Source organism: Coffea arabica, chromosome 2c (genome assembly GCF_036785885.1).
Source record: "Coffea arabica cultivar ET-39 chromosome 2c, Coffea Arabica ET-39 HiFi, whole genome shotgun sequence".
Classification (NCBI taxonomy): domain Eukaryota; kingdom Viridiplantae; phylum Streptophyta; class Magnoliopsida; order Gentianales; family Rubiaceae; genus Coffea; species Coffea arabica.
Window position 1 is genome coordinate 38612718 of NC_092312.1, and position 23038 is coordinate 38635755.

Sequence of the window (23038 nt, forward strand, 5' to 3'; positions counted from 1 at the left end):
ATGCGGGCTCAGGCTGCATTTTCTACCCTCGTTTTAGTGGATTTCAGTTGTAACTTGCTCTGCAACTTGTACTCTTTTCACACAAGCTTTTTGACCAATTTACTTGCAAAAAATTCAGCTGGAACTGAGCAAGCAAGTATAGAGAATTCAAGAAGCATCTTTTGGTGATTCCAAGGAGCAATTTACACCGACTTTAACAGCTCACCATGAGCTTGAATTCCTCTATAAATAAAGGCTTTGGAGAAGATTTTCACAACTTTGGAAGGTTAGAGAAACTCACAAAAGATGTAGTCTTTACTAGAATTTTCTTAGTTCATTAGTTAGAGTAGAATAGTTTGGTTAGTTATGTGTGTTATCCACTCTTGTATATTGGCTAGATTAGGATGAAAATTAGGATGAAGAAGGAGGGGTTGAAGTTCAAGTAACAAGGGTTATCTCTTCTCCAACTCTTTATCTTTTGTATTGGATTCTTAAATATGGTTAATATGCAAGTTTTGGATTTGTGTTTTTATATGTTTTGCTAAAGTTTATGCCTAGAGTTATGAATGAACTTTCTATATTTTGTTAGTGATGTTTACTTGGTTATTTGATGATATTCTTTTGAGCAAGTTATTTATCACTTTTGCTTTTCTAATCATGATTAACCGGCCATTAATTGTGATAATTTTAAGATGTTAAATTTGCAATGAGAATTGGAATTTAACACTAATTCAAGGAAGTGATAAATCTAGGAAGTATACTCACGAAAGTAGAGGTGCACCTTTGCGGTTTTAGTGCATTATTTCATGTAATTTCATAGAAGAAATAAACTTGTAGTTAGTTTCATAACCACAAAAGTAGGTATGAATTAACTATAGGTATAGTTGACACACCGGCGAAAGTGGGTATCACGTATATTAGGAAATTACGCCATAATTAACCAAGATAATAGGAGTCACTTAACCGATAATTTCATTTGCAAGAGTAGTAAGGAATTCCATATCTCTAGGAGCTTTCTAGTGTTATTTTCATTAATTTTATATTATGGTAGTCTAGATAATAAAGGAGTTCAAAAAACACCGGTAATTATCACTCTTCCCTGTGGGATCGATTCTTAATACTCTATACTCGCTCGCGATTTGTATACTTGCGAAAAATCTCGTGTGAGGTATTTAAGATGTTATAAATGTAAAATTTAACTGTGGATGAGCTAATTGTATATATATACCCCATGCATGTCACCTACCACGGTGGATAACAAACATGACATCAGGCATCGGATTGCCAAAAACTAGCATGAACACTTTTATCCTAATTTTTTTTTAACCAAGGCCATGTTAGGCCGACTTCATTCAATGTCTTAACTTTATATATCTCTTGTACTTGAATGTTCTGGTTATATTTGTTATTGATTTAAATACTTAATGCTTGTAATTTTGTTATCACCAATTGCATGATTAAATAATTTTCATTGAGATTGAGAAGAGACAGAAATAATCAGAAATAATGACATTAAGAACACAAGATAAAACTCGCTAGAGATAGAATCTAGTTTATTTGTGTGGCTGTTAAAAATTGGAAGATCTACACTAGTCTCATTCTAAATTAGGAACTTTGTAGACTTAACGTTTCTTGAATTAATTAATCTAGTATAAAGATATAGTACATTTTTAGTTTGAGATAAACGCGCTATGCCTAGAGATAAGGTAATTTATGCAATACGAGCTTTTGCCACGAAGTTTTTAACAATTCAATTCTTCTACAAGGACTAAAAGATCGTGTGTTGTGTAATTTGATTTCCATTTGTCTTGGTTGCATTCATATTATGGGATTTTATTCTCTTTGTTTACTTGAGATTTATTTTATTTAAGTTATATTTAGCTTTTTAAATATAGAATAGGTTAAATTAGGGATAGATAAATATTTGTTCTGGTATTTAGAAAACCAATTCCTGTGAGGACGACGACAACTTGTCCTATGTTATTTGTTCGACCTTTGGCCGGGGTAATTTTTGCGAAATATCAGAATCCTTGTTGGAAAATCTAAGCCAAACGCGCTTTTGACGTGCATCTCAATCAATCACTAGCCATCAGTAAAGTTGATCTCCGTCTACTTTTTCAGTTTACGAAGCCTCAAGGAGTTAAGTGGCTAAGTTTAAACAATAAAAGAATTATTATGAAGGAATCCAAAATCACAATGGGACAGAAATTGTAAAAATGTTATTCTATTGACGCATCGATTCAATCACTTACCACCAATTGAACCAATGATTCATCTACCGAGTCCATAGACAAGGTTCCTACCTTAATTAACTATAGTTTGAAGCCATTTAGAGAAGTAATCAAAAGTCTCCAATCTTAATATATTCAAACGGAAAATAGAAGAAGTCATTAATTAAAACAAAGACCCATAACAATTTTCAGTACCAAACTCCATCCACACTCAAAAGTTTAAAAGCCAATATGCTAAAAATAGGGTTCTATTTCTAATCCTTCCCCAACAAAGCCAAAAGGAAAGCTTTGTAATGGCTGGAGGTTTCCTTGGAAATTGCATGATCAAGAGCCACGCTGTTACGCTTATAATAAATTTCCTTGATATCATTCAAGTCTTTTTCAGCCCTTGTAACAATAACTCGGGTGATTGCATCCTCATCAGTCCCCGGCTTGTTTAGTGCAATACGGAGTACCTATAGAGCACAAAATTGAGCTATTATGCCTAAGAAACTAAATTTGTAGAATCCTTGCATAAAGATAGTTGTTTCTTGTAACACTAGATATAAGAAAAAAGAAGCAAGAAGGAAAGAATATGGCTAATGACAATTCTTTCTCCTTTTATAGATTGATGATCATGAATCCTTTATAGATTGATAATGAATGACTTAAATGTTTACATTTGCCATTAATTTTCGTCAAATTTGAGAACATAACAAACAAATTTAGATACTTTTGCTATTAAATTAAGTCCTAAGTCAATATGTCCATAACAAAATAATTAGATTAAAAGTCATATTTTATTTTACTGATCACTGATAAACAAAATTTACAATCTAGAAAACGTTTATTGTCACCTAGTCATATATTTCCAAAGAGGTTCAAGGAAAATAATATTATTTTTTTAAAAAAAATCCACACTCTCCTTTCCTCAATTAGCCCAATTATTATTTCTTTTGAGAGAACCCCGGCATACCCAAAAATGATGTAACTGTCTCACAGTTTATTTTGTTAAAAAATGAGTTTCATTTAATTCTTTTTCACAGCCCATTCCTTCTTGGGCCCATCACCTCTAAAGAAGAAAACAAAACTATTGATTTCACCTAAATAAAAAAAAAAAAAATTCTACTTATTCTCGGACACTGAGGATTAACCAACAAAACTTCATCTCACTTACTCAATTTGTGTGTCGTTTATGGAGAAATATGATCACATTAATTCACATATAACTCTTTAGATTTTCAATTAATTTTTTGAGTGAAATTAGTATTCAAAATATCATATTCTAAGACCCTAGACACATAAATCCCAGAATTTCATTTTCCCAAGATTTTAATTCTTGTCATCACATTAATTTAACGTTTTGAATACTCGTTTGCAAAACAAATCCAAACGTCCTCCCATTCCCCCCCCCCCCCCCCCTTTTTTTTTATCTAAGCTCCAGAGAGAATCTCTATTGGTTGATATTATATGGTATCCAACTAGTTCAGGATTCTAAATTTAAAATATCACCTTCTCATAGTGCTTCTGCGGATTATTAATGGATCGAATGGCTGTAAGCAACGCAGCTAAGTAGTCATTAGCTGGATCATCCTTCAAATGCTGCAATTATTCACAAAACAAATAATGACAATCATTCTTCTTAATCCACATAAGTTAATTCATTAGACAAGTTCAAAAGGCTAAAGGGCTATTCGCTTCACCTTGGTGATTGCAGTGCCATGGCTATCCTTATAGTGGTTTAGAGTTGCCACAATCTGAGCATTGCTTCTGGTAGTTATGATTCTAATGACTTCTTCATGATTCAGAGCCTTATCTTTGACCAAATCTTGAAGCTTATCAGCCTCGGACTTCACTAATTTCACGTCCATCTCACCACCAGCATACTTGTATGGACTGGCCAAACCAACCAAAAGCTGTAACAAACACCAAGACAACCCCAAAAAAGCATCAAACGCAAATTCAATTGCCATATACAGGTAGTAAAACTCATTTGCCGCAAGCCCTTTCGCTTTGATTACCTCATTAGCTTGGACCAATTAGCCTACGAGCAATGTTGGATTAACAAATGGGATCAATGATCCAAGTGGATTAGTCTTTTCTTCAGTTCTGTACTTGTTGCATGCGTCCTAATTACTTTGCATCGTAGAATTTTAACGTGTTATAAGTACGAGAAAGATTAATACTCAATTGACGCCTAATATTTGGAAAACGATATCATAGAAGAAGTGTCTATGTAAGACTACCAATTCAGATGAATAAGCTTTGTTTTAATATGAATTTAAGTCTTTTAAAAAGATATAATTTCATGCAATGGTGGAGTCATAACCTGTAGTTACTGGATTTAATGACCACAATTATCAACTATGTATATCTTAAATTTAGGTTGAGATATAAGAAGCCAAAATAGAAAGTAGATTATAGCATTTTTGTTGTCTAAAGAACATTATGTGTTAAACTTACTACATCTAAATTCTAGGTTTTTGAGACTTTCCCACCTTCAAATGCCTTTTGCACACTTACTGAAGAGTTGGTAGAAAAAATTTTGTGGGAAGCGTAGCGAAAATGCAAGGAGAATTACAAAAATTTAAGAGGCAAATTCGTAAAATTAGAAATTTAGCAAGTCTAATTTCCTAGATTAAGAACTGAACGTGGATCCAAACTTCGAATATCAAACTTTCACTAATAACAATTTAAGGCTGAACAGTCCAAACAAGACTTTTGATAGGAATTTAAGATTAATTTAGGTTGAAAATTAAGTGACAAACCTTGCGCAAATCACCAGTGGTATGTTGAGCTATGTCTTCTTCCAGTGAATGCTTGAAGCGGTGCTGATAAGCACGCTTTACAGCCAAGAACTCCTCAGGGTTGTAAATGGTAGAAAATTCAACAATAACTCGGTAATCAGGAGACGGTTTTTGCTTAATTGCCACATTTAGCAAGACTGCATCCCTCTCCTCTGGATCCAATATCCATCGATAGATAACTTTCTACATTAAATTCGACCATATGATGATTATTGATTTTTTTTTTTCGGAAAAGACAGAAAAAGAAAATGCCGACCATCGGAAAATTCCGTGGTGATACTGCATTACAAGTTTTTGCACCAAGGCCTAATTTAGGCCTCGGCTCAAGCTCACAATTAATCCATAATTGTATACATGGTATGCATATAATATTATTTTATTTTATCATTATCTATGCATTATAAATTATGTACGTTATAATATATTAATTATTAAATAATATACATCATTATGAATTAAAAAACAAGAACTTTTATACTTAATTAGTCGGGCTGGGCTCTAATATAATTTAATTTTATTAAACTCAAGCTCAGTTCATAATTTAATCTGGCATCATTTCAAGGCTCGAACTCATCTCAACCCAATAATATACAAAGCTAGGCCCTAATTGTTTCGGGAACAATTAGGCTACCTTCAGACTTGCCCGTCTCAGTCCTACCTTTGACCCTCTAATCTAGACCAACAAAAAGTCTGCAGCTATAGAGTGGGCCCATGGTCTTATCATCTTACACCCTGGTAAAACTATTTTCTATTGAGGGTCCCGGATTAATCCTTTTTTTTTTTTGGGCAAGAGGAAATCATCAAAAAGAATTGGGAAACAATAATTTTAAAAAATGATAAAGAAATCAAATGGTCGCCAACCGAAAAAGAATAAATGAATAAAAGAAGGGTGGTAGATTCGTTGAAATCAGAACCTCAAAGTCGCCGGACAGTTCCGATTCAAGACGCTTGACAAGATCTTCAGCATACATATCCTCGTATGCTTTTCTGATCAACTTCCTTTGAACAGCATTCCGGTGGCCCAGTATTGATATTATTGCCTTCTCATTTGTTCCCCATCCTAAAGAATTTTGCCAAAAAAAAAAAACACGTATTTATTTAATTATAATATAGAAGAAGGAATCGCAAAAGCTACAGCTATGAAATAATTATTTTAAAACCTACTTTAACCAAAAAGCGAGAAGACAATGTATTTTAATCAAGTAAGAAAATTTTTCAATGGATTGATTGAAAAATGGTCCTTGATTTCAATAAGAACTTATATAAGTTAAGAAAAAAATTGGCTTTTAATTCAATTTTCAAGATCTGAAAAAATTACTACATATATTAGACATTTGAAAAAGCAAAAATTACTGCTAAATAATTTCATTAAGTCAAATAAGAAAATATTCAACACAAGAAAAAATGGTACTTGATTTCATTAAGAACTTATAGTATAAGTTAAGAAAATAAATTTGGATATTTCACTGTCTTGAAAAAAAAAACACATGATCTAAAGATTAAAGAAAAAAGGTTACTGGTCAATTTTCTCATGGTTACCTTGAAAAGCCTTCTTAAGAGCTTCAGCATCTGCAACTGGAGAAGGGTGGTCAGGGAAAATGAGGGTTGCCATAGTTGCAAAAGTCTGGTGTGTGTCTGTGCGTGAAGAAGATTGTCGTGTTGCTCTATTGCAATGAGCCTGAATTTATAGAAGTAATGCGTTACAATCCACAAACATTAAACGTTGGAAGTGACGCCAATTGGCGCATCAGTTAATTAATTTAATAGTAATTAAAGGGTTGCCAGAAAGCAGGTGTCTGCCTGATTTTGTACTTTAATGAGACTAATTGAAACGTTTTTGGTTAACCTCTCTGGCTACGTGGAATCAGACTGGCAAGGGTTGGAAATTGATTTTTGACTTAGTGGTGTCTGTTTACCTAATAACAATATAAAACTACTTTACGAAAAATAGAAAAAAAAAAATTTCTTTTAAGATATGAGAAGACTACAATTACACCACAATGGTGAAACCATGCGTTATAACTTAATAACATTGCAAATTGCCCCACAGACGATGGGATGCGTATTTATATATATATATATATATATATATATATATATATATATATATATATATATATATATATATATAAAAGTAAAAGGAAAACGTTATTTGTATTTTTATTTTTGTTAATCACATTTTCACTACAGTTTTAATTATATTGTTTTCATTTGTTAGAATATATAATAAAATAAGTGGTGAGAGTGTAAATAACAAAAAATGGAGTGTAAATAACATTTTTTTATAAGTAGATTGTGCTTAGTCATATGGTAAGATTTGAGATTGGATCTCTAACGCATGCAATATATACATACATACATATATATATATATATATATATATATATATATATATATATATATATATATATAAAGAAAAATGTTTCTCTATGCGATATATAATTTGAGATTTTCTCACGATTTTTGAAACGTTTATTACCTTCCCCCCAAATCTTAGATATGGATCAAACGTCAAAATAATTTCCAATTATGTTGATCTTTAGTAAAATGATCTATTCATCAAGAAAAGGGTAATAATATGCTCGGATCATATTTTTAAAATTTGAGATTTGACACATCGTAAATGGACAAATAGGAAAAAAATCGAGAGGACCCAAATCTGTTGAAAGAGTCTCTTTGCTGAAAGTTTGCCAGTTGTCTAACATGCAAGATCGCTGTGATACATACCATGACACGTAGTATAAGCAGATATTTGTTTATTTTTGTTTGTCTCATAATCGTGCTAAAGAAATTGTTTTAAAATCCAAAGATAAGGTACTAACTAAAAAAAAAGTAATGACACAACTGAAATTAGTTTAATTTGTGAGCATTGCGTGTATAAGTACTAACAATTTTTTTTTCCAAAATTGTCTTTTGCCTGATCAAATATAATCTTGAAGCACGCATTAAAGATTTTTTTTTTTAATGTTATCTTTTGATTGACTATTGAAACCTTTTAAGATTCACTTTTCCTAACACCTTTAGAAAATAGAAAGGTGATAATTTAAAAAACCTCCCTTGATGTTTATCATTTAGAACCACTAAACTTCTAAAAATTTAACTGACTTCCCCTAATTCGATTTTCTTGTAATGTGTTCAACCCCTCGAAGAAAAATTAAGCTTACAAATCCATTTAGGCAGAGAGAATATATTTTCAATTCAAAAATTGCCTTTTTGTTGTATTATTAAGTTGATAATTCATTAACAAAATCAATATTATGATGATTAAAATGTTAAAAACCAAGAAAAAATTATGTAGGGATTGTAAATGTAATACAGCGAAATTTTGCAACAATAACTATCAAGCACATTATTGTAGCGATAGTAATAGATACAGTTACTTGTGCTGTCGGATAATGGTAGTTGGGGGGGGGGGGTAAAAGAATTGATATATTTATTAGTGGATTTTGAAAGTACAAAATTGCATGGGTAAAAGAATTGAAATATTCCTAGCGGAAAAAAAAATTTCCTAGCGGAATTTAAAAGTACAAAATTGAACAAGTATGGCCTATTCAAATTTAATAGGGAAGTCATAAGAATCACCAACATCTTCCTAAAATTAGAGATCAAATCTATGTCTCTGCTTACAAGGACAAAAAACAAAAAAAAAATACATAAAAATGAGAAAAAATTTTCTTGAGCAAAAAAAGAAAACCGAAAAGAAAACAAACTCTATTTGTGCTAAAGAAACTACAAAGTTCTTCTGGTTATGTGATGCCAATCATATACATCTGTGTGTTACACACATGTGTGTGTGTATATATATATATATAACAGTTATTATCACTTTATCCCTTTAAATTGTAGTGATACAATCTCTTTACTCCCTAACATTTTTTTCTAGATGTTTTACCTCATTGTTAATCTAACTAGTATGTTCAAAAAAAATTTAGTGGATTTAACCTTATTTATATATCATTAAAAGTAAAACATTGGAATGGTTATACTTCCATTTTATTTCACTCTAAGAGTTCCAAAAACATAAAAAATAAAAGGATTTTCTCAAAATATTTTTCACACTTATTAATACTAGGAAAAGAAAAAAAGATAGGAAAGAAGTAGATAGAAAATTAGATTTTGCAAAGAAAGAAAATAAAGAAGAATCTAATATTGTCGTATAATTTTAACTCATCAGGATTAGAATTAAAATTGGGTGGTAAACAGAAAAGTAAAATAATTTTAAAATAATAAAAATATTGAATTCTTTCTTATTTATATTTTTTTTACAAAAAGAACTGAGCTCTCTCTCACCCCTTCCCTCCCCTCCCCTCCCCCCCAACCATCTTTCTATTTTTTCTCAGTATTAATAAGATTGCCAAGAAGAAAGAGATTAATATTTTGACTTTTTTCTTAATACTAAAAAGGAAAAGAGTTACTATAGATTTTGCATTATTTTTGCTATACAAAGAGGATGACACTTTCTTCTAAAGTTTTTTTAACTTGCTAAATTGGTTTAAAAAACAACTTTAGGGGTAAATTGGTAATAAGGTTATAGTTTATGAGGGTAAAGTGATAATAATTTTAAGGGTTAAACATGTTTTTACACTAGAATTAACAAACTTTATTAAGTTTAACCGTTAGTTTTGGAGATAAAGCAATCAAAAAATAATGTTACCGGGAAATTGATAATAGCACAAAATATTAAATGGGTAAACACTATATATAATAAAATGCTGTTCAGTTATAGTTTTGATAGGTTGTTGAGTTGAAGGAATGGCATCAAGGGTAAAACCGGTACCCTAAGGTATTCGATCCGATGGTTGATCCGATTAGACAACCAATGTGTATGTATGTGTTGAAGAATTAATGCCTCTACAAAATCTACTTATTCTATTTAGTTTATATTGAGTTGGTACATATGTTTCTGTTGTAAACTATTATTTATCATGTTTTTATGTATAACTCTTTGTTGGAAAATGCTAGATAGTTGTTTGAATATTTTTTTTTTCATTAGTTTACTCTTCATAAAATGTTGAATTTCTCTATTGCTCTACCCAAGTTTAAAAATTCAACATAGTGTATTGATTTAACATAATGTGTATTGATTTTGATTTGATATAAACTAATTCTCGTTTCTTGAATTATTTAGTTAGCAGGTAAAGGGTACCCAATGAGAAATCCAAACCTAAAATGGGAGGGTTTGGTAAGGAAAGTTAAAATTCGCAGGGTTACCCGATAGGATTTAGCAAAAAATTTAGACATGCGGGTTAATATTTAGTAAGAGGGATTTTTTCATATACCTATCTGCTCCATCCCTACTAAGTTGGCCATCCTAAATTTTTGACAAGTGTACACCCTATATTTCTGCCGTATGTACATATTGTCTTTATTTATTTGATTAGGCTTGAATTATTTTATTTTTGTTAACACCCAAATTTTTTCACGTTTTAAGTTGTAGTATTTTTGTTAAAAATAATCAATCACCTGTTTTAATATCCTTAATTTTCTTTCTTACTCTGTTTAATTTCCGCAATTTGTTAGTCCTTATTGTTATTACATAATGTTTTTTGCCATACGTACCTAATCTCTCTCTTTTATTTGGTCACATTTCACACTATTTAACTGGTCAGTTTTTAGGTATTTTATATTTGTTAACAAGAGTCAATCATACTTTTTTAAACTTCCAATTATTTTTTAACAATTTAATTGGTCACATTTTAGGTGTAATATTTGAACCAACTTTTTTTTGAAGTCAATCAATGCCTAAAAAGAATAAAGTACCGCTAATGTTTCCATTTTTTTGCATGTACAATTAGGTTTTATCATGTACGTTACAAAATTTAGGAACAGTGAATCTTTGATGTTATTCAATCTCTTATAATTTTATTACATTACTCAAACGGTATTGGTGTCCATGTATATATATCTTTCTTCCCCCCATTACAATTTTGCTTTTTTCAATACCAATCACTACTAGTAATCTTTCTTCCCCATTTATAACTCTACTTTTTTTTTCAATATCAATCACTACTACACGTACAGGTATGTTCTTCTATTTAATTGTTTTTACACAAAAATTTGACAAGTTTAATTTTGTAGTTTGTTAGTAGTGTTTTTGTGTGTTAAATTAGCACTAATTCCTTTTTTGTTTTCTCATTTTCAAGGAGCATATTTGTGATCGCCCCAATAATTAGGAGAGAACTCTTAGAGTTTTTCGCACTTATGGTTACAAATGAGTCAAGTCGAGTCAAACTTTGGCTTAATTGAGTCGAGTCTCGACTTAACTTTATCATGCTCGAGCTTGATGAGCTCTCAATGTAAAGCTCGAACTCGAGCTTAAAAAAGTAGAAATTAATCATTTAATTTTATAAAAAATGAATAAATTAATAATTTTTCTTAACAAATAATAAAATATTACGGATATATATGTAATTTTACTATAAAAATAATAAATAAATAAACATATATATATATATATATATATATATATATAATCGAGCTAACTTGAAAACTAACGAGTTGAGTATTTTTTAATTTGAATTCGACTTGGTCAGCTTGAGGTCGACTCGAATTCAATGTTGATCGAACTCGAGTTGAGTTTTAATTCGGACTGCTCGCGAGCGGTTCAACTTGTGTGCAGCCTTATTCACACTACTAGATTTAGAATTTAAATCATGTGCCTAGCAATTGAGGGTTAGAAGGGTGTGCGGTATTCACAGACTTTTTTGAATATCCACTTTTCAAGCTTTAGTGTTACTCCACTCCTTTTTATTTTATATGAATTGTTTGTAGGTATATACTCACTATTAATTGTTTATGAGTCTATATTCACGATTACATCTTGCATTAAGCTCTTATTATGAATTGTTTATAGGTATATACTCGCCATGAATTGTTATGAATTGCATGGAAATCATCGGGATAGAAGAACTTTTTTATACGTAAATATGAAGCATCAAATCTATTAATAGTGGGGAAAGGATTGGGTTGAATGGTAAGGTGGGAAAGGTTGTAAGTAAAAGATCTTGGTTCAAGTTCTTTCATTTACAAAAAAAGAAAAAAGAAAAAAATCTATTAATAGGGTTTACATATAATAAAATTTATGATTTTCAAATTTATGAAATCTTTTAATCTATCCCGTTCAAGAAATGGGTTAAAAACTAGTGAAATGATAAAGGTAAGCAACATGATCCAATGTGGCAGGTCAACAGCTACATTTTAAACATACCGTCACTATAAATCTTGTGTTGAAAGGTTTATGCAGTTTCTTTAAAGACATTGCAAAAAGTTTTTGATCAAAATTTTGGCACTGTATTGCATCGATCTCTAGAGACAGATCTGTATATTTTCTTTTTATTCTTTTCCTTCTTAATACAATTAATACAAGAAAAGACTGAACAGGTACAATAGGAAACCATTTTGCGTGGCACTGTGGCATAACCTCTGTGAGCGGTAATATACTTAAGACTTGCATTGGACGTTGTGATATTAAGAATTATAAACATGCACGTGAAATTTAAATTTAAATTATTAAATTTTATCACTACATAAGTAACTAATTAACCCATAGAGATAAAAATGTCTAAAATTTATGGAAAGGGAAAAAATAATTTGTTTGGATGGAGTATTATTTGAAATATTATTTGGAATAATTACTATTGTCGCGCCCCATTTTTTGATAAGAAAAATAAATGGTTTGAGAAAGATGTTTTTGATTCAATTTTGATTGGAAAATGATTTTTGTGAGTTGAAAAAGATATGGGTCTAATATGGGACTTGAAAAAGCGACGATTTGACCCAAAAAATAGTTTTAAAAAGGGTTTTGAAATGAAAAGTTTGGAGTCGCCACTTGGTAATGATTTAAGGTGTACCAAGTCACCTAAAAAATGAGTTTTAAAGTCAAGTAATAATAAACCCTTTTTAAAACGACTCCTAGTCTACGTAAAACAAAGAAAAAGATTCGGGAGTCACGTTTGACAAAGGGGAAGGCAAGGATAGACTCCAAGACACCCCTTTGACCTAGCCAAGGCTAGTTGCGTGACTTAACCCTAACTTTCCTAACTTTCTACCCAGGGTATGTATTGCATGTTGGATTATGCCTATATGAATGCAAAAACGAAAAAATGCAATCCTAAATTCTACGATGTCTCTCGTGAGGTTTTTGGTCCCAGACCACATGAATTGTGGCGACCAATAAAGGGAAACCTCATAGAGGTCGATTGATGCAAATGGTGACTCAAGTGCAAGTGTGCAAGTGTATGAAAAGATTCATGTATGAAATGGTGTAAAAACAAAGTGTTTGTGTGCGCATGTGTAAAGAAAGTTCACGTGTGAATTTGGATGAAAAATCAAGGTATTAGTGTGTGCAAATGAATGAAGATAGGATTATAAATATATATGTGAAATTTGAGTTCTACTTGTGGAGTAAGATGAGTAAAACATAGTGAAAAATATGGATTGAGAAATGTGGGAAAAAGGGTGATTAAAAGAGCATGGAAGTGAGAAAAAAATGAAAGTATGTCCCTAAGGGAATGCAACAAATTGGGTACGGGGATGACGCCTAATTCTTCGACTTTGATTTTCCCTCGGATTAGAAGGTAAAACTAGCGTGCTAAGGCTATTGAGTAGCCACACTCGCTCGTTTCCCTTATCAAGAGGGGATTTTCACGCAAATGAACCCTAACTAGCATGAGATGCAAGTCCTAAAGTGAAGGGGAAGGGGTTTGAGGAACATGCAAAATGATAAACTAAGGAAAAATGCGTGATATGTGGTGAACAAGCAAATGATGTACTAATGAAAAGAAAGGAAATTCCTAAGGGTCTAGCGTTAGACTAGCCCATTCTATGAATTCCGACTAGCGTTGGACTAGTGGAAACGTACATTCATCCATCACATTCATTCAGGCTATGAAAAGCGAGTAGACATGCCAAAACACTCATAAACACATAGCACATAACATTTAGCATGCTCGACTAGATGCAAGGCCCTAACAAAGCAAATTAACACTTAACACGTAGGCATGCAACCAAGCTACATTCACTAACTAAAACAAAAAGGGAAGGGGAAAATGGACCAAATTGCTCGCCACAGCCCTATCTATTACAAGCCAAGAGGTGTACACATACCCCATAAAAGAATAACTTGAATAAAAAAGCAAAAGTAAATGACATAAATAAAAGAAATTAAAGAAAGGCTAGGAAAGCAAAGTAGACATGTATTTCACTTAGCACGTTGGATCACATTGGAGAGACACAAAAAGGGATAAAAGAAATTATACCGCCCCCTTTGAATGGTGTCCAAATGAAAGAAAAATGGCTTCAAAACAATAAAAAGGTCAAGGTACCTCAAATAGTAAAGTATAACAAAGTCACCAAATCTCTCCTAATTGCAATTTAAATGAAATCAAATAATGCATAAGTTTCAAGAAAAGGACCCACCAAGGACCCAATTACCAACTAAAGACCCAATTGCAAACCTTAGTCAACCATTCGAATTCAATCGAAACATTTAAGCACTCCAAAGGTCCCAAGAGCCAAGAAAAGGTCAAACAACCAATTTATTTAGGGAAATTAAAGAAAATAGGCAAACACGAGCTCATTTGGACACAAAGTTCACAAATTCATGCATTGAGTATAATTCTAAACAAAACATGGTAATTAATGAAAGCAACAAGCAATCGAGTTGAAAAATTGAGGCTACCAAGGACTCAATTGTGAACATTAACCAAGCACTCAAGCCTAATTAAACATTTTTAGGAACTTCAAGGGTTCAGAGGCAAAGAAAATGTCAAGCAATAGTCCCAATTACAATTAATTTAGGACTCAATTGCAAAAGACTGGAATGTAATTCGGCCACAATGCGACAAAGGGAGACTTGGGGGATTAAAATGTAAATTCTTTTTGGTTTTCATGCATGCAAGGCTAAACTTTCGGCCAACCGAAGCAATTTTACTTCTATCCTCTCTGCTGCAAATTCGCAGCTTGTTAATCAAACCAGAAAGACATCCAATGCTATAAACAAAACCCAAACTTCATCAATCCCTCTACAACCATCACTAACATAAGATTGAGCATGCAAACAGAATGAAGAAATGCAATCTCGTGGGCTGTTACAGGATGAAAGCAAAACAGCAATAGAGGAAAAGGAAAAAGTGCAGCAAGTTTAGAAAACTTTCTTCCAGCAATTTTAAGCTTCCAAACGCAGGTTTCATGCAAGACTTCAAGCAATAGCTAGTGAAAAGACGTCACTCAAAATCCTTGGACCACTAAACACCTTATTCAACACACCGGTCAGGAACAACAAACCATTAAAATCAAAATAAATGACCAAAATAGGAGGCACAGGTTGCGGCAGAAAAAAGAACAACCAACTTTTCTAAGTTTTCTGGTGAGCTTTCCCTTAGCATATAATCTCAAACAGACGTCAAAATCTTAGCCTTAAGCAATGAAACCTCAAACTCATACAACAAGACCAAACTCAGATTGAAAAAATGCAATTCTGGAAAAACTTTCTAGCATTACACTTCTCTGTTTGCAAGATTAAGTCAGAAAAATCTGGGTTGATGATTGCTAGCGACACAAAGTTCAGCATTGATTTTTCCATAATAGCAGAACAAAAATTGCAGCACAAATCTTTAATTCTTACTATGAAATGGCAAACCAAATATTCAAGAAAACATGCAAAAGCTCGGACCTTGACACAAACAAAATGTCCCACATGAATACAACCCACGAAACATACACATTCAGTTTCACAAAGGAAAAGGAAACGCGAAAGTTGCCATCTTTTTGAGTTCATACCTTTTCAATCACAAAACTCCGAACCCACGACTCACACACAGAGTGATGATGCTTCCCCTTGGCGAAGGCAGTGACGGACGTGAAGATGAACAGCTCCAGTGACCTTTTCCTTTGAAGAGCAACCGACCAGATTTTCCTTCTCTGGTGTTGCTTCGTTCCTCCACCGCCACTGGTACTCTTTGTTTCTTTACCCAATAGTGTTCTCTTTTCCTTGACCTAGTCCGCAGCCCCCCTCTCTTCTCTCCCTCTGTTTTCAGTTCCTCTCTTTTCCTTGCTGAAACCTAGTTTTTCTTCGCCGCTCTTTTCTCTGATCTTTTCTTTTTCCAGATTTCAGCCGTCAAAGCTCTCCCCTTTTTCTTTCTTTTGTTGCCTTCTAAACCTCCCCGTTGATCCCCCCTCTCTGGTCTCTCTCTTTCACTCTTTCTTTTCTGAACCCAGCCTTTTTCTCTTCTGCCCAGAACCTATGCCGCCAATTATCCTTGTCCCCTTTTCCTCGCAAGCCTTTCTCTTGTTCCTTTCTTTTTGCCGTTCCACTCCCTTCTTTTCTTTTTTTTTTTCTAGCGGCTGCTGCTTCTTGTTGCCTTTTATACCATCTCCCAATCTCCCAAACCTGCTCTTAATGGCCAGCAATCAACCTCCTCTCAGCCTCTTATCTTGGCCCTCCGATGGGCATTGAGGTTGTGCCTTGCACGCTGCAAAAAAATGCAGCTTGCATGCTGTGGTAATTTTTTTTTTTTAAAACAACTTGATAATTACAGAAATGATAAAATAAAATATAAATAATAACAATAACAGAATTACACAAACCAGGTAATAATAATAATAACAAAACAAAAATAATTTTAAACAAAAAAAACTAAACAAAAATGGCCATTTTTAATTAATTTTTTTAATTTTTAATTTTTCATCATTTTCTTTTTCTCAAAATAACTTAATAAAAATAACTAAAGTGCCCAAAGATTGAATTTAAAGAAATAAACATATTTTTGTGAACAAATTTTTCTTTTTTTCTTTTTTTTCATTTTTCCAATCCAACTAAAGCCTATTTTTTTTTTAATTTTTCTTCTTTTTCCTCTTTTTCTTTAATTTTCTCTCTCTCTCTCTTTTTTTTATGATTTTTCATTTTCATTTTTCCTTCAAGAAAGCATTGAATAAAAAAAAATGACTAAAACATATTTTTGATGTTTTCCTTTTCTCTTTTTTTTTCTAAAAACTCTATGCTAATCTTAAACTTAAAAGCTAAAACTAAAAACTAAAACTAAAAGTAAATAAGAATAAATAGCAAATGAAATAGGTCAACTAAAAGGGCGAAAATGAATAAAACTAAAATATCATAACAACTAATAGTGCAAAACACACAATAACGAACTAAAATGCAAGCAATCTAAAATGAAAATCATGAAATAGATGCTACATAAAATTATTCAAAATTTGGTGTCTACAGTTTGCCCCTCTTTGTCTGAGTTTTGAAAAAACTTGAGACAAAGAAATAGACACCAAATACTTACCTGTGTTATTGGGCTGCAAAAGATTCCAACGAACAGGAATTCTAACAGGGACTGACCCGAACATGAAAAATAAAACAGGACTGACCCGAACAAGAATTGAAAACGGGACTGACCCGAACAGAAATTTAAAACGGGACTGACCCGAACAGAATTTAAACGGGACTGACCCGAACAGAATTTAAAACTGACCCGAACAGAATTTAAAACGGGACTGACCCGAACAGAATTTAAACGGGACTGACCCGAACAGAAATTAAACGGGACTGACCCGAACAGAATTTAAACGGGATTGACCCGAACAGAAATTTAAACGGGACTTCACTGGGGAAGTTTGAGACAATGAATTGAATTTTTACCTGGGAATGGTTCAACTTTTGTACCAAGAGGGAAATTTGGATCTTTGTGATTGAAGCGAGAGCTGATGTTGTGATGTTGGCGGCACGAAACTCAGGCCCAACGGGATGTTTGGGAAGTTGGCGGCACCAAGTCCAGGCCCAACTTGATTTTGGAGCTGTTGGCGGCACGAAATCCAGACCCAACTTGATTTTTGGAATGATTTTTGGAATGTTTGGGAGGTTGGCGGCACAAAGTCCAGGCCCAACGTGATTTGGAATGTTGGCGGCACCAAGTCCAGGCCCAACGTGATTTGGAATGTTGGCGGCACCAAGTCCAGGCCCAACGTGATTTGGAATGTTGGCGGCGGCCCAACTTGATCCTTGGAATGTTGGCGGCATTAAATCCAGGCCCAACGTGATTTGGAATGTTGGCGGCACCAAGTCCAGGCCCAAAGGGATTTTTGGAATGTTTGGGAGGTTGGCGGCACAAAGTCCAGGCCCAACGTGATTTGGAATGTTGGCGGCACCAAGTCCAGGCCCAACTTGATCTTTGGAATGTTGGCGGCATTAAATCCAGGCCCAACGTGATTTGGAATGTTGGCGGCACCAAGTCCAGGCCCAACTTGATCCTTGGAATGTTGACGGCATTAAATCCAGGCCCAACTTGATTTTTGTGATGTTGGCGGCATTAAATCCAGGCCCAACGGGATCTTGTGAAGTTGGCGGCACGAAATCCAAGCCCAACTTGATCTTTGAAATGTTGGCGGCACAAAGTCCAGGCCCAACGTGATCTTGTGAAGTTGGCGGCACGAAGTCCAGGCCCAACGGGATCTTGTGAAGTTGGCGGCACGAAATCCAAGCCCAACTTGATCTTTGGAATGTTGGCGGCACGAAATCCAGGCCCAACTTGATTTTTGGAATGTTTGGGAGGTTGGCGGCACAAAGTCCAGGCCCAACGTGATTTGGAATGTTTGGGAGGTTGGCGGCACGAAGTCCAGGCCCAACTTGATTTTTGGGGTAAAACCCAATCCTGCCATTCAATTGGTCAAGAAATTGAGTGTGATTGTCACGAAAGTGAGGGATAGGAGGGTGTGTGGCAGATGCTGAAATTTTGCCAAAAAAGACAACAAGAATTTAAAAGGTTGAGATTTGAAATTGATTTCTTCAAGAAATAAGAAGTTAAACCTAATTTTTTTTTGATTGATTGATTGAATTTTTTTTTTTTTGAAAACTTTTCAAGAAATAATTTTGCCCCAGTCTCCACCGATTATTGTGCAACTGATCACTTGATTTGCATTATGGCATGGTTGCTCCTCCATAAAACTTTGATTCACTTCTTCTTTGGTCCGAACCCCTCAGTCATAAAAATTCTTGGGCGACATTTCTCAATTCAAAAGGTTGCCCCAGTTTCGTCCTTTGAAACGCGTATGAATCTGCAAAAGGAAGAACAAATAATGCCACCACCATTCGATCAATTCCTCCTTCAAGAAATGTGTAAACATGAGTACTTTGATGTTTTCCCCCTTGATACTTCGAAAACTCAACTTTGCTCTGTGATCTGATTAAATTCCATTGACTTCCAATGTTAATAAGGCCCTTGGTATCCAGGGATTTTCGATAAATCAGGGGGATTGCCAGCCGATAAGACTAAAGAGATAAATAAGATCATGAAACTGATGAAAGAATAGTCTATTTACACAACAAAGTGACAAAAATTTTTGTAACCATCATTTATTGAAAGAAAATTAATTTTAAAGAAATGAATCCATAATTTGACAATTTACGCTTGAAAAATCAAAGTATTCCGACTTCAAACAAAATGCCACGCTTGACCCTTTAGATATCATCTGCCCTGAGTTCAATATTGGCAATAGAAAAATCATAATGCGAGGAGGAATCCCAAATGAATCAAATCATCAGCTTTCTAATTCCAATCTCACTTTTCTCATGAAACTCTACCTTAGCGCCCTTCTAGGTTTTCACTAAGGCTATTCCCACTTCTTTCTTCTTCTTCTTTTTTTCTTCTTTTTTTTTCATTCTTTTTGCTTTTCTTTCTTTTTTTTTTCTTCTTCTTCTCTTTTCCTTTTCTTTTCAAAGGTGCCCTTTCGGATTTTTACCTGATGAACAAATCTTGCAAACAACCTTTATCAACTCAAAAAATGTGTTTTAAGAAATAATGGCATCAATGCGACAACCCGTTCCCTTACAACATGAGTGAAGGTATATTGACATCATTTGCCATGTGACTTAGAAAATTTCCTTGAAAGAGGTAATGCCAAGAACGGAAGCCAGGACTTTTTGGCTTTTGTAATGGGGTCTGGTGAGGTGCTAGGAAAGGTTAAAGCTTGAAGGCAGACTTCAAAAAGTAGTTCAAATAATCTGAGATCGCATTTTCATGTTAACCCTATTTTAGGGTTAAACCAAAACTTGTCCCAGTCTATTTTCAACTGAGATTCTTTGTTCTTTCATTTTCTCCTTTTTTTCATCCATCTTTTGAAATTTTACCCCAGTTTATGCTCAATTGAGGCTTTTCTCTTTCATTTTCTTTTGACTTTTTCGGCCTTTTGCCATTCTTTTGAATTTTTCACAAAATTTGCCCCAGTTTATACTCAACTGAGGTTCTTTTTCTTCTTTTGATTTTGTTGCTGTATCACTTTTCACTTCTTGGGACTTTTCTTTCTTTTTCAACTCAGCTTTGCCCCGATGTGGGGTTTGCGATTCTCAGGAGTTGCCAAATGAAGTATTTTATTCTGAAGGCTCAAAAGGGATAACTAGGGATATAATGTCTTAATGGGAAAAGAAGAGGGCCTGACTTTCATTCCGTTCTTCGCATTAACTCTAAAAGAAAACTTTCGTTTATCAGATGAGAATTTCTTACACATCTCCAAATTGATTGGCTGAGGGAACAAGTGCTCCACCAGGAGATACCTTTTTGATGATAAGAGCACCTCAACAAATTGCGACAAACTCTCCTTTTGGCTTCATTTTGTACTGATAAAAATCACCTTAATGCTTTGCCTTCTTGTCTGAATGGTCATGATTTGACCCTTTAATGGTAATCACAGACCAATCCTCTTGATCATATTGACCACGATAGACTGTGTTTAACTGCTTCTTATTCCTAATCTTGATCAAGATTCGGCTTGAACTTCTTTTATTCCATTCGGGCTTCTTTGAAACATTTTCGGATGCCTCTTCCCCACTCATCTCATTTTTGAAATTCACATTCACATTTATGAGATCGCTGCCATCAAATTTCTGAACAGTGATATCCAAAGGGTCAGACGGTTTTATTCTGGGCCATCTGAAAAGAATGTGTAAGTCACAATATATAAGACTGTACATTTTATTGAAAAACCATACTTAATATCATGGAACGTGTCTTTAGCAGTCACTTGATTGAAAATTATTTACAAAAAACATATTTAAACAAAAGACACATGTATGAACGATTTTCATTTGTTTTAACAAAAATAACTCCCCAAATTTATCAAAACTTCCCTTCAAAAGGAACCTTACTAATTCAGCCATTTCCAGGATTTTCAGATTTCTTCATTGGGGTTGGATGCCTCAAAGACGTCCTTGTGTTCGGGAAAGGGATTTGTATTTATGCTCGGTCCTTGTTCACCCTTTTTCCTTAGCACTATTTCTCCGACTTCGATCATATCCTGAATTTTATGTTTCAATGCCCGACAATCGTTGGTGGAATGCCCGGGAGCTCCAGAATGATAAGCGCAGACTGCTTGAGGGTCATAGTCAGGAGGAAAGCGCTTAGAATAGATCGTAGGAGGTATAACACCAATTTTTCCGACAGCTTTCAATTGCTCATATAATTGGTCAACAGGCCGACCTAGATTGGTGAAGGTTCGGTGTGACGTTGAATTTTGGGTGTCACTAGTTCGTTGGTAGTTTGGGCTAGGGGGTGGAATAGGTCTTGGGTTAAAAGGAGGGCGAGGTCTAGTTTTGGAAATTTAGTTGAGGATTTTGAAAGGGTGGTATGAGTACATTTGGATAATTTGGTCGAGATCGAGAATGGTTAATGGTAGTATGGAGGATAGGACGGGAGTTTGGGTAGTATGGATAGGGTGACGAATAAGCAAGGCGGTTTGAAAATCTAGGTCTGGCCGAGGGGCCCTGATCCCCAACAAAAGCAGTTTCCTCTTCTTTTCCTTTAAATTGGGATTTCTTCCCACTGTTATTCTGGCCTTGCAGAGCCTCTAGTTGCATCTTCAATGTTGACACATTAACAATTTTTTCGGCCTTCACAAACTCATCAAATTCTTCCAATTTATTGACAATTTCGGCAAAGGAACACCCGGTCATTCGAAAAATTTCCTCAAAGTAAGGCGGGTCATGAGCTTTGATGAACGTGCGAACAATCTCATTTTCGGTCATAGGAGGCTCCACCTTGGCGGCCAATTTCCTCCATCTCTTCGCGTACGTCTTGTGGTCCTCAGATGGTTTTCTTTTAGTCCTCTCAAGTGTGGCCCTCGTTGGAGCGAGCTCGCAATTGTATTCGTACTGCCTCATAAAAGCATTTGACAAATCCATCCAAGATCTCATATCCTCAGGCTTCAAATTGGAATACCAATCCAATGCGTCGCCTTCTAGGCTCTCGGGAAATAAACGTACAGGTAAATTCTCATCATCTATCGGCTTTCCAAGTTTGTTTGCGAACATCCGAAGGTGTGTTTTGGGATTGCCAGTTCCATTGTACTTGCTAAATTTGGGCGCTTTGAAACCCATTGGCAATTGCATATCCGGAAATAGGCACAGATCGTTGTAGTCTAGACCTCCTTGTTTGCTCAGACCTTGGTTTTTCCTTATGAACTCCTCAAACCGATCCAATCTTTTTAGCAAATTCTTATCAACCGGTGCGGATGACTCCCCAGCTTCAGCCTTTCCTTGGGCGGCGGTATCTAAGGTGAATGGCTCAGCGGTGGAGTAATAATGTAGTCCTTGAGGTTCAAATGGCATGCTCATAGTGATTGGCGGATAATTCTGGGGAATTTGGGCATGAGAAGGGTTAATTTGGATGTGAGATACGTAAGTAGGCTGTGGGCCATGAGTGGGATAAGTAAAGGCTTCCTCAGGGGGGTTTATGAATGGTGAAGGAACAGAGGTTTGAGTATAAGGTAAAAATATGGGTTGAGGTTTAGATTGGCCAGGAGGTAAGGGCTCATGTTGTTCACCGCTAGCACCACCAGCTACCAATTGATCAATTACGCGCCGTTAGGCCATCATTTCAACGCTCAGCTCATTAAATTGGTTTAGAACTTCACTCAGTTGAACTCCCAGATTTGCCGAGTCAGTCGGCGATGTGGTTGCGGGCCTATCAAATGATTCTGGACGGGTACTCATGTTTACAACTATCTCTTGAAGCTCGACTACGTGATCGGGTGATAATGGGGCTTTTCCGG

General features: G+C 34.5%; 1 protein-coding gene across 1 annotated transcript; it reads right to left on the bottom strand.

The window, feature by feature from the left end:
• Positions 1 to 2314: 2314 nt before the first annotated feature.
• LOC113723286 (annexin-like protein RJ4) lies at positions 2315 to 6689 on the bottom strand. The gene is made up of 6 exons (XM_027246456.2): positions 6536 to 6689; positions 5911 to 6056; positions 4958 to 5179; positions 3893 to 4105; positions 3702 to 3791; positions 2315 to 2665 (listed from the first exon to the last, which is right to left on the bottom strand). The coding sequence occupies exons 1-6, from the start codon at positions 6606 to 6608 to the stop codon at positions 2465 to 2467; spliced, it is 945 nt and encodes a 314-aa protein (XP_027102257.1). The 5' UTR covers positions 6609 to 6689; the 3' UTR covers positions 2315 to 2464.
• Between the last annotated feature and the right edge of the window lie 16349 nt (positions 6690 to 23038).